This window comes from Epinephelus moara, chromosome 9 (genome assembly GCF_006386435.1).
Source record: "Epinephelus moara isolate mb chromosome 9, YSFRI_EMoa_1.0, whole genome shotgun sequence".
NCBI classification, from domain to species: Eukaryota; Metazoa; Chordata; class Actinopteri; order Perciformes; family Serranidae; genus Epinephelus; species Epinephelus moara.
Window position 1 is genome coordinate 36,179,655 of NC_065514.1, and position 12,500 is coordinate 36,192,154.

Consider the following 12,500-nt stretch of genomic DNA (forward strand, 5'->3'; position numbering starts at 1 on the left):
ATGAGTCTATGTCAGTGTGACGTGTGTTGCAAACGGTCTGGATTAGTGCAGAGATTGTTTAGTTGTGTGCAAGAATCTGTTTGTGAACAGTATTAGCAAACTAAACACTTAGCTTTGGCGAAGCCAACTAATCAATGACCTAACTGCCAACAATCACAACAATAACTCAGTAAACAGCATCAAAATACATACAACAAGTCAAACAGTCTTGCTTAGCCTGTAAAGCTGTGATACGCTATGCCCAGTTGTTACATTACCGATCCTTGAGTGGATGGGAGAAAGAGTCACTTGGTGGTGTACTGCTTTGTTAGCCGGCAGAAGAAGGCTGGGAAGATGGTTCCAGGTGCAGTCATAGTTGGGTCCTTTGTTCCAAAGGTGAAACTCCAAGGAAGCTGGTCGCTCAGGGTTTTGCAGAGTTGGACGCTGGGTGCTAACTCACTTAGTTCCTTGTTGCTGGAAAGCTAGTTGCAAACCTTGTGTTTGCAAGAGAGTCTGTGATCAGTTGCCCTCCCTTTAGTGGTTTGGGGCTATGGAGCCAGAGTCTGGGCCTCTGGGCAGTTCCAGGCCCAGCCGGAGAGAGGTGTGAGCTGTTGAAGCTCCAGGGCAAGAAGAGAGAGAGATCTGAAGGGAGCAAACCTTGTACAGATGCCTGTGACATCACAGAGTCACATGTCACTGTAAAAGCCCTGTCCAATCAAGTTGTGGGACTTGAGTCTCACTGAGGTGTGAGGTGAGATCTCCTGTGGAGATGGGTGTTCCCTAGCTGTCTTTGTTTGAAGACAAAGAGCATGCAGAGGAAAAAGCCTTTAAATCTACAGTTTAGATTTTACCAAATGATACATCATCTGTGGTCCTGTGAAATCCCAACACAGTGACTTGTATGTTTGCGTACGGTACTTAAAATGTAGCTCCTGCGATCTGCTGGCACTTTTTTACATTACTACAACATTTCGGCTGGCACATGAACAGACACAAATAATGGTAAAAGTAATAAAAACAGGACAAGAATAACCCGATGACATCACACACGTCGTAAAAGTAGACCGGGGATGATTGGTGTGGACCATCGTGTAGTGTGTGTCATGTCTGTGGGCCAAGTCACAGCATGATTTTACGACTCCACAATCGCATAATCTGACATAGTGACTGTCAGAACGGACAGAAATGTTGTGTAGTGTGTACCAGGCATAACAACATTTAAAATTAGGAACAGAGAGTCACCCCTTCTATGTGTAAGCTTGTAGTAAGCGTGTAGTTATGGAGTTTTATAAGTTCCTTACTATTCAATATTTATTCCTCTGTACTTACCTATTTTTATTCTTATAAATATTCACAATGCACTAATTGCACTTTACGGTTGTCCTGTCCATGTTGAATGGCATGTTTGCTATGTGTTTTTTACTGCTCTTGGATTCGTGAGAAACCACTTTTTATTTACTGTATGCCACTGTATATGAAGAATGACGATACTGAATTGAATTGAACTGAGTGCCTCGGTGCTGACAGCAATGGCTGAACGCATAATGTTTCTATGTTCGTCCCAATCTTATGAGTGCGATATCTCAAGAACACCATAAGGAAAGTTCTTCAAATTTGGAACAACTGTCCACTTGGATTTAATAATTAAGCAATCTGGAAATCCATCGGTAAAAAAAAAACAAAAAAAAGAAAACTTTTTTTTCTTCCTTTACCTCTGGAGGCACAGCCCGGAGTTTTTTGACTAACGGAAGTGCAGGGGCCTCGGCAATCGCTCACGCCCTTCACTTTCGGTGGTGCCCCCAGGGAATCGCCGTGTTGTTTACAAATACTTTGGGTAGAAAACCAGCAGAGTTTAGCTATTTATCACATTTTTCACGTCACTATATCACCATGTAGACTAATCTAATGTTTGTTAAGTCTATAAACCCAATGATTGAACAAACATTGCTATTTCTGTGTGCACGTTTTGTAATTAATAACATGGTTATCGTAGATTAGCTGGGCTAACCGTTAGCTGTTAACGTTAGCCGTTAGCGGTGTCTGTAATAACCATAGACTGTATAAAAACAAGGTAATAACTCAATAAACGCTCCGTGAATAAAATATTTTTTCCAGCGGATATCTTAGTTACAACATGATTGAGCTAGCAAAGCAGTTTTGTGTTGCTATGTGTGGTATTTATTCAGTCATGGGAAATCACGATGTCTAGAAAGCATCAGTGGCTGCAGCTGACAGGGACAATTAGCAAAGCTAACATCAGGACGTCATCTGTTAAAAGCCTCTCGTTGTCGGAGACGACATGAAATTACTCCAGTTAGCTCAATCATGTTATAACTCAGACATCTGCTGGAAAAAAAATAAATAATTCACGTTGACGAGACGGCGTTTTGGGTTGAGCGGTCGCTATGGACGCGGAGCTTGCTGTTTCTGTAGGTACACATTTCCTGGGGACACCTGCACATCTCGGCCACGCCCCCTCCATTGTGAGTGGCTAAAGCGCAGCATCGTTCAAACTCAAAGCTCCGCCATCCCCCCCTCTCTAGTCGTCTTTCACACAGGGCTCCCGACAGATTCTACAATGTAAATTGCAGAGTCTTGAGAGATTAATAATTAAGTGATTACAATTTCAAGGGTACTGTGACTTCACAAAACATGTTTGGGCCATAACTCAAGAATTCATACACTAATTATGACAAAATTTAACAAAATGTTATGACCTTTTTATCCAAAAGGTCAAGGTCTGCTTTACTGTGACAGAACAGAATGGGGAAATATTTGGTCAGATACTTAGTTGGTGACTCCAATCTTGGGTGTGTGTGAAGAGGAATCCATGTTTTCACAGACATGGATGAAAACTGTAACCGCAACTTTACTGATTTGCAGAGGCATTCAAGTGCAAGGCGATAATTCTAGTTTATTTATTCCTGTACAATGTTGTGAGTTGCCCCAAAGAAAATCTAAAATCAGAGGATTAAAATCCCTGAAGTAGGAATCAGGGATATTCAGAGGGAGATGGGACAAGATATATTACATCACAGGCACACTCATTATATCAATATGTATTTTCTCAAACCATATCTTTGTAATTAGATGTTATCTGAATTTGATCATATTTTTAATCTTAATCAATATATAATTTTAATCATGGTATATCTGTTGTTCCCCTGAAAAAGTATAGCTGTTTCTGAATTAATATACCAACTCACTAATTTTTACAAGTAAAGTAATTTTACATTACTTTAGTTTTGTTTTTGTTTTTAACTTATCTCCCATCTTTGGTACAGAGTAACTTTGGAATAATGTTATCAAGTATCAGTCAGGTTGGTAAGGTTTCTCCTCAACTTGTCACTAATGGCAACTTTCTTATGGAAGACCAAATTGTCTCCTCTTTAGAAGCATTGCAATTTAACATACAGTATTCCCTACTGTCTGGATTGTCATTGTTTGGTTCAGATGCTGATTTCTGTCTGTTTGCTCTCTCAGCAAGCTGCATACCACCCAGAGGTCAGCAATGAGGTTCAGATGAGAGCTCTGCGCTATGGCAACGAATGTGCCACTGGATATCTGGGACTGCTGGAGCATGTGCTGGTGGTAAGACGTCGTACCCATATACATGAATACACACTAACACATATTGTACTTGCGGCCAAAATGAGTTTCCCACAAAGGGTGGCTGGGCTCAGCCTTAGATATAGGGTAAGGAATGCTGACATCCGGAGAGAGCTTGGAGTAGAGCCGCTGCTCCTTTGCACTTGAAATGTGCCAGTTGAGGTGGTTCAGGCATCTGATCAGTATGCCTCCTGTTAGAGATGTTCCAGAAGAGGAAGTTAGAGTAATAAGACAAGACTTGGTGTTTTGGTCATAGTGTGAATGGAGAGTGATAATTGGGATGGTCAGTATGAAAACACAATAGTAGTGTACTTCAGTCCTTAATCTGTAAAATTAGAAGTAGGGGAACACTTTGGGCCTCTGAGAGAGCAGTGTTCCCCCACTCCCGAGCCGCCTCACTGCGCAACTCCGAATGGAATGGTTGTGACATCTAGTGTTGTCACAGTACCAAAATTGGGACCCACGGTACGATACCAGTGAAAGTATCACGGTTCTGAGTAGTATCACGATACCACAGCAAAAATGAGGCAGATGTGTCTTTTGGTCATTTATAAAAAGATAAATCACTTTTCTATAATACATCAATGATATTTCAATGGAATAAATTACTTATTGACTTATTCATACTTCAAAAACAGCATCAATAAGTGATTAACATAGGGGGGATTGAAATAAAATTAATAAATAAGTAAAGAACAGTCCCTCCATAAGTAAAGAACAGTCCCTAAAGTGCGGTGAGGTTTGTGGACCGTTACCTGCCACAAAGAGAGAAATGTTAACGGCTCGTTTCTCCTCTGACACGCAACATACCTGTGTGCTGCCACGGCTCGGTTGTCCAGGTACTACTGGGCAGTCATGACGCCAACGAAAGAGGAAATTAGGCTACGTTAGCCGCTATCTTGCGCCGCGGAGCCGCCGTAGGCTAGTCGCTAGGGCATTAACAGAAAAGTCGATTTGTCGACCTGTCGACGTCAGTGGCGTCAAGTCGACACCCCCCAGGAGGAGTCGACAAGTCGTGTGTTTTTTCCCTCTCTCTCTCTCTCTCTCTCTCTCTGTGTGCTTGTGTACGGAATGCAATCACTGCCTCTGATTTTATCCTTGACTAATATACTCGGGTGTACTATAAGCGGAGCAGACTCCAGTCATTCGGGCTTTCATAGTCGAGCGCACTTCTGCGTTGTAGTTTCCTGTAAAAATGTCCATGAAAAATCCCCGCGATGTGAAAAATACATGCCGAGCAGTCACTGGTGCGCGGAGCGGAGTCCGCGCGGTCGTAAAATCTGAGCTTTGCGCGCACAGAGCTTGCGGAGAGTCCGTTCCGCGTATGTTCCGCCCGAGTATGTTCGGGCCTTGACAGACAGACATCACATGTGTGGAGATACTTCACTTTCCTCCGCCGTGTCAATGTGATGATGTCATCAAATGACTTGTCAACTCGACTTCGACTTTATTGACAGATAAGTCGACCTGAAAAAAATCAAAGTCGTTAATGCCCTACTAGTCGCAAATGCAAGTAAAATGCTCTCACGTAGAGCTCTGTGGAAAACAAATCACTGCCAACAAGTAAACAGAAATAAATAATAACTTTCACTGCTCAAAGATACTCACATGTCTGGAAAACAAACCACTACAGCAGCATATTGAGTGCCAGGTGGCCAGCGCGCGCCGTTATTGACCAGCGTGCGCCGTTATTGGACGGCATGGACACTCACCCTCTTGCGATTGGACTTTGAACTTATCCCACAGTAGTGGTACGTGAGGCACCATAGTACTACGGTACTCCACCCTGCAACACTAGTGACATCAGCCAATACTGTATGTAGTTTTTAGTTGTGAAAAGTTCGATACCCATACAAATTAGTTCCGGAATGCACCAGGGCCTTTTCTGAAAAGATCCTGGTATGCGTTCCAGTATGTTCCGGCTCAAATTAAGCACTGGTGTACTTTCTTCATAAAAAAACAGGCTCACTATGATATCAGCCAGACTTCAAATACACACACACATCTGTGCAGAATCAGGTGAAGTGTTTGTACGGACCTACATGTTCAAAGAGTTTGTATACTGTGATGTCAGAGCTGTCCTTGATTGGCTTCTGGGGGATCTGCTAGATTGGCCTGCTGATGCGAAGCAGCATGGAGGGAGAGCTGGGTCCCCTTTAAAAAGGCAGAGAAAGAAGAAGGAAACTGAACACAATATTGTAACACCTTTTCCTTTCCAACCCCTTTTCCATCAAATGAGCTCTGGTTCTTTGACTGGTTGCGGTCAGGATTCCTAAAACATTGGTGCTATCTGGCGAGCCAGCCCATGTTTCCACCAGTTTTGCTCAGAACCACTGTTAACAAGGATATGTCACCAACACAAGGCCTTACACAATGCACACCAAATATAAACAGGAGAAGCAAAATTGCAGATTATATTAATAACTTGCAGACGTTTGTTGTGTCATTACAGATACTTGTTTTAACCCCCAATAAAGCATGAACCAACTATTAATGAGACCACTTCATGCTCTTATTTTCCCCGATGATTTTTCACTTGACTTCTCCATTGTTGCCTTCTCCATCCTCGTTTTGCCAACCTGTAGAATATGACAAGCCCACTGATGTCATCACAGTTCGCACTTCAGGTCAAGAAATACCTGCTTTTTTGGTTGCAGCTGAGAACCAACTTTTTGGGTTCTGAACTAATTGATTGGCGATATGTGATATTTAGCTCAGTATTTTTAATAAAATGGGTACATGTTCAGTAATAAGTCAAAGCCACATTTGACATGTCACAAGCACTTTTATAAAAAGACTGTAATCAAAATAAAATGCAAAGACAGATTGCCCTGTTTGAAAATATGCAGCTGCAACATGTAAATAAAAAAGATATACAAATACATAGCAGCGCTGTATGCTAACTTTTTGCACACAGCACTTGAGCTAAAAAAATTTTATAGGTTTGAAGCACAGGCCACAAAAGTATATCATGAGTATAAAAGTATCAAGAATGCAGAAATCCATTGCAGTTTTGAACAATTAAAAATCTTTGTGGGGGAGTTAAAAAGTGGTTTTCCATGGCCTTTCAAATGATTCTAGTGTTGAAAAATGATTTAAATATTTTTATTTATTTAGGCTATTAATCCTATTTATGTACACAGCATCAACAGAGAGGCCAAGGGAGGGAAGGAGCAAGAGACACTTTTTCCTCGTTATATATGTCTTGCATATGAATTGTCTGTGTTGTCGCTAGGGTTGTACCCAAATATTCGGATATTCGAATATTTATTTCTATGGGTAGGTATTCGTTATGAAAATCTGGTATTCAATATTGTTTTTTTTATTAACTTTTTTATTATTATTATTATTATTTATTTTTTTTTTTTTTACATTTTTTGGGGGGCTAAATGTAGTCTTTTGTTGTTGGTAAATGTAGGATATCAATAAAAAGCAAAACTTTTAAATTGCATTGTTAAAAATGTGAAAATATAGTATCGCCTACCAATGGAACTTGTGCACGGCACGCTTGAGCTCATCCGTCTGAGGCTGTGGATCATTGCCAAGTTTTACCACGTTATCACTATTCCCCTTTTAACTTGTAGCTGTTTTTTCGTTATCTTTTGAATTTGATATGAATTATGGAACCGTTTTTGTCAACGTTTGTTTCCCCCGTTTTGTACAATAAGTTATTGTTTAAAGTTTCAACAAGTTTCTTTTGGAGTGCGTGACACAAGTGTGTTTTGAAAACGACAGCGGACTGTCAACTGCTCATCGCATCAGTACCTTCGGATGCCATGACAGTAATAGCCAATAATGTCAAAATATCATTTACAGATCGATTTAACAGACGATCACTGCTGCCCGACCCGCAGGTCCATTTGCGGGTTCCGCGGGTTACGGGTCGACCCGCACATCACTACTCAGCTCAGTCTATAAATGCTGTACACAACAGTAGACATTATATTCTATTCAGGCCGGCAGAACCAGCAGCGCATCGGCTCTACAGTGCACGGCACTGCTGATTAACCATTTTATTGCAGCACAGTGTCTGCTAGCAACCCATTACTTGCAGAGGCTTCCTACAACTTGTGTCAGCGGTTCCGATTTAATCAGAAGACAAATTAAACAGGATGACTAGCCAATGTGAAAATCAAAAGAAAGCATAGAATAATGTACTGAAGGAGACTGTTGTGCCATCACATTTTTTTGTGGTTTGAGAGCAAAGATCCGGTCGCTGCTGTGCAAAACTCCGCAATACAATTAGGTCCGAAAAAACCCCGGAGGAGTGCTTCGCAAGGAGTCTTTGAAAGGAGCCAGGCCTGCAGCTTAATGCCCCTAAAATGTCAAAAAATAAGTGGTCAGATATGTACTGTTGTGTTTACATTTCATTGACTAAATATGCGCTAGAACGCATTCAACTTTTGTGCAGAATCAGCTACTTATCACAGGTCACTGACGCAACTTTCTTCTCATTCATTCCCGTAGCGTCACAGTGCATTAAACAGTGGAAGCTCAGCGTCCAAAGACTTCAATGGGGAAGCATAGAGTGGGTTGTTCCACTGCAGCGAAACTAGACAGTCATTGGATAAATGCTCGGTTTTGTCCCGCCCATCGGACTTTCAGCATCTCTGGGGGTCTATGGGGCAGTGGGCTGGCCTCGGCTGGCCTGGACGCTGGACTTCTGCATGATCTTGAAATATAAACTACCACCGGAGCATTTTTCATTCCGTTGTTCTGAGTTGATCTGGAGACGTTTCCAATCCTCTTAGTGACTTTATCTTTGTTAAAAATGACTAGCGACAAATCTAGCATCTTTTTCTGGTGTTATTGGAGACTGTACTCGTGTTTGGAGACTCTGACTTCTGTCGCTCTGCAGTTACTGTCTCCAACGAGCAGCAGGTGCTGCTGTGAGCCCCTCAACCGTCCCAAAGCACTCACAGGCGGTCACACTAGCCTCATGCAGCAACCCCAGCTAGCGAGCGAGCTAGCAAGCTGCACATAATGGCAGACAATTTGAATATTGTCGACCGGATTTTGGTGAAGCCATTTGATAGTCTTCCTTACGAGGAGAAACTTAGAGTTAAACAGCAGGGCAGATCAACACCTCAGATTGATTTGGTGCAAAGGGTGGGGAAAAGTAACAGGTCTTTTCACCCATCTGAAAATCTTTGAGGTGTGTTTTACTGTGGTTCTATGGCATGAGTGTGGTTGAAAAACAGCTTTAATTAAATGCTCCTTTTATAAGTTACTGCCTCGCTACAACATGACTTTTATGATGTAAACTTAAAGTGAGCTTCCCCTGTTTGAAAGACCAGCAGCCGCCACTGATACAGACCGATGCAGCGCTGTCGACTAATTAACAGACAGATTAAACAGAGTAGTAACTCTGTGTCTCTCATAGTGTTGCTGGAGAACTTGTGAGTGAGGGAGTGGGGAGGAGCTATGTGGAGACTATGAGAGGAGAGGTGCACACTGGTATGGCTTTTCGGAAGAACAGCATTATTTAATGCAACCTAACCCTGTATTGATAAACGGTATTACTACTACATATACTACATACTTTTACTACATATAAACGGTAAAAGGTATTGTCTAAATCTATATCTGGCTTGAAAATAAATAGATTTATCGTACAGTCGTTATATTGCCCAGCCCTACTCTGAACGTTTCAAAATTAGGTGTGGGAAACCCGAAATAGAACTATAGACTATAGAACTTGTTGGTGGAAAAGGGGTTAGAGTGGACAGGCTGTCAGGTGTGGCCTGCATTGTACCAGCCCCTTCCTAAGAGTCAGGGCATGGTCTAAAGCCAGGACTCTCACAGATACCTTACTATTTGAAGCAGGGCAAAGATAAGAGATTAATCCAAAAGGACAAAATAAATAAATAAAAACAATGAGGGGCAGGAGGACGGTGAAAGAAAGTAGAGGAAACAAGAAAAAAGTAATACTTTTTTGTGGACCTTGTTGAAGTTATTATTGGTGTTATATTTGCAAGTATTAGTATGTGTCCGCAGTCGTACACATCTATAAGTCAGTATGTTGTTTCTGTCTTCTCTTCCTATCCTGTCTACCTTCTCGTTCCCTCTCTCTTTTTATCTTTCCCTCACACATTCCCATGAGCATGCTTACACATTCAAGTAACAAGTACATCATTTTACATGCACACAGATATTCACTACAAATATGACATGGATTTCTCTCACTTACATACATAACTCTGCATCTGTACCCATTTAGTGTTTCTGTTTTGTTCTTTCAAACGTGTGTTTTATTCTCTCACTGTGTCTCTTCTGTCTGTAGATTTTCTTGTGACTGTTTCTTAAATTTGTTTTACCTTTTTTGGTGACAACATAATAATTAATGAATATAAAATAAAAATCAATAAATTTAAAATTTAATTAAAAAAATTAATGAACTAAATAAAATTTGATAGAAATACGATAAATGTGACAATATAAATTCATGCCTCCCCCAACATCACTGTTAGGAAATGTTTAGGAAAATTTCCCTCTTTTTAACCCTACCTGCTTTATTTGCCCTGAAAAACAATTTGTAATACATAATTTATTTTAAAAACAACTGTAGTTGATTCATTTTACCAGAGTCAGAAAGGGGTTATTGTGCAGACCATTTGGTTTCTTAAGAGAGCACACAGAATATACATGTACACTGACTAGACTGAAACATCCACCTGTCAGCTCATCTCACACACTCCCATCCTCTGTGTGTTGCTGTGTTCACACCTTTATATTCTGCACCTTAGACAGCAATAATAACTGTGAGAAACCACAGTGAGCAGTGTTCCGCATACCACACTGCGATTGCACAGCTGTTTAAATGGTATGAAATGAGTCATGGCATTGACATTGCTCACATGAACTTAATGCTGGTCATTGTGATTGTGCTATTAAAAGAGAGTCATAAAGCCTGTATGGTAGGTACGCTAAAGTCCATCTACAGTTTTGCCATTCTTATGCCCATTCTTATATCTCAAGAAGACCTTGAGAGAGTTCCCCAAAACTTGGTACAAACGTCCACTTGGACCCAAGAAAGAACTGAATAGATTATGTTGGTTGAAGGTCAAAAGTCAAGGTCGTGACTGATGATGTCGTGATGACATTTTATATCCAAAAGGTCAAAGGTCAACGTAACTGTGACATCATAATGTTCTGCAAAAACACTTTTCTGGCCATTATTCAATGTCAATTGATTGATTGATCATATCTCAGGAACAGAAGGGGGGACATTTGGTCAGATACTGAAATGGTGAATCTAATTTTGGTTGCCCACCTTGACACTTTCCTGATTGTATACATCTTCTGTGCTGCTAGGGGGACAATGGGTGGGAAGCATGAATATAAACTTGAGAAACTGGTTTGCTGAGGCATGCAACCACCGTTTTGTTTTTTTACTTTACTTTTTACTCAGCAGCACCCTGCTCTACTCTTTGTCACTTACACACTTTAACACTAAGCCCCCGCCCTGTACTACAGCTGCCAGAATTTGTGAACTAATAAATAGTGTCACTTGAGCAGTGTGGGGGTGCCTTGCTCAGTGACACTTCAGTGGTGCCAATAGCTTTACATTCCAGTATAAATTCATTCCAAAATATTACAATTTGCAATCTGTAACTTGCTTAAGCCTTCTAAAATGTCATTTTGCAATCTTTTAACTATCATTTCATTTATAACACAAAAACAGTTTGATTCCAGAGAGGTTTTGAGCATGTAGTGATAGCATTCACAGCATTATGGCTGCGCTTACAAACCGCTGATCTATATGTCTAATATTAGCTGTCATGTTTGATGACCTCTTTCCTTTCTTTTTCCCATTGCTCTGTCAATGTTCCTTTACACTCGTGGCTCACTGATGTTGGTGCAAGCCGGTGAGTACAACACATGAATGACATGCGCAAGTGTGGGGCTGCATTGGTTGAAGGCTTCTGAATACTTAATGACTCAACAATGCTGCAGAGTACCATCAGCAGCATGTTAACAGATGTCAGAGCAGCTCTGCTTGTGGACAGTTGGGGTGTGTTTGGATAACCAGCTGCTTTCTTAATAAGGCAGCAGTCATCTGCACAAGGTGTAGAGAGTCAAGACACTGAAGGAATCTGACTGAACTAGAGCTGCTGCAACATATTGTGTCAGTTTTAGACTGATGTCAAACTTAACATGACAGTCACACTGTCAGCTGATTGTCTCTCTGGTGAATGAATGTAAATTTACTACATTCACAATTCAGTGAAGCCACAGCCTATAGTATTTCTGCAGTATTCTGTCACAGTGGATGGAACTTTTTGGCATTAATCAAAAGTGTATATATACATATATTTTTTAAATAAACACAAGACGTTTGTGCTCTAGAGAAAGGATCAGCACTCAGTGAAAAACCTCCTAAGCCCTATGATAAGCTATTATGGCAAAGGTTAAACTATACAGACCAGTGAGCAGTGATAACTAACATGTCTTTGGGGTCATCGGGTGGGAACCTCCTTTCACCGGTGTTTCATCTAGTTGGTCCCATGACACCTCCAGGAGGCTAGACAGTTATCTCTGGCATCCCAGAAACACTCCCCTAATGCCAGCTCTCACTGCTCCCCACACCAACCCAATAACCTCTTTTACCTTACTTACACATGGCTTTCTCAGCCCAAACAGCACTGCCACCTTCAACCAAACCCAGGCTCCGTACATGTGAGCTCCAGGTAGAAACAGTGCTGATACTACCTTTCCTAGCACATTCACCATACTCTATTTCACACGCTACATAGCATAACTACAATATAAGCTAAAGTTAAAGGAGCTAAATGAACTTACAGGATCAGCAAGCACACTCACCTTGCCGCATGGCCTCAAACAAAATGGATTCAAATAGGCCACTCCCACACTTAAATACTTCCTCTTCCTGGATTTCCTCCTGAGAGGAA

The 12,500-nt window shown here is 41.2% G+C and overlaps 1 protein-coding gene across 1 annotated transcript in view; it reads left to right on the top strand.

The window, feature by feature from the left end:
• tln1 (talin 1) overlaps positions 1-12,500 on the top strand; it is a 173,487-nt gene that overhangs the window by 133,006 nt on the left and 27,981 nt on the right. Inside the window, exon 50 of the mRNA XM_050052653.1 lies at positions 3,463-3,570. Within this exon, the coding sequence (XP_049908610.1) occupies positions 3,463-3,570 (108 nt within the window). The remainder of the gene's footprint in view (positions 1-3,462; positions 3,571-12,500) is intronic.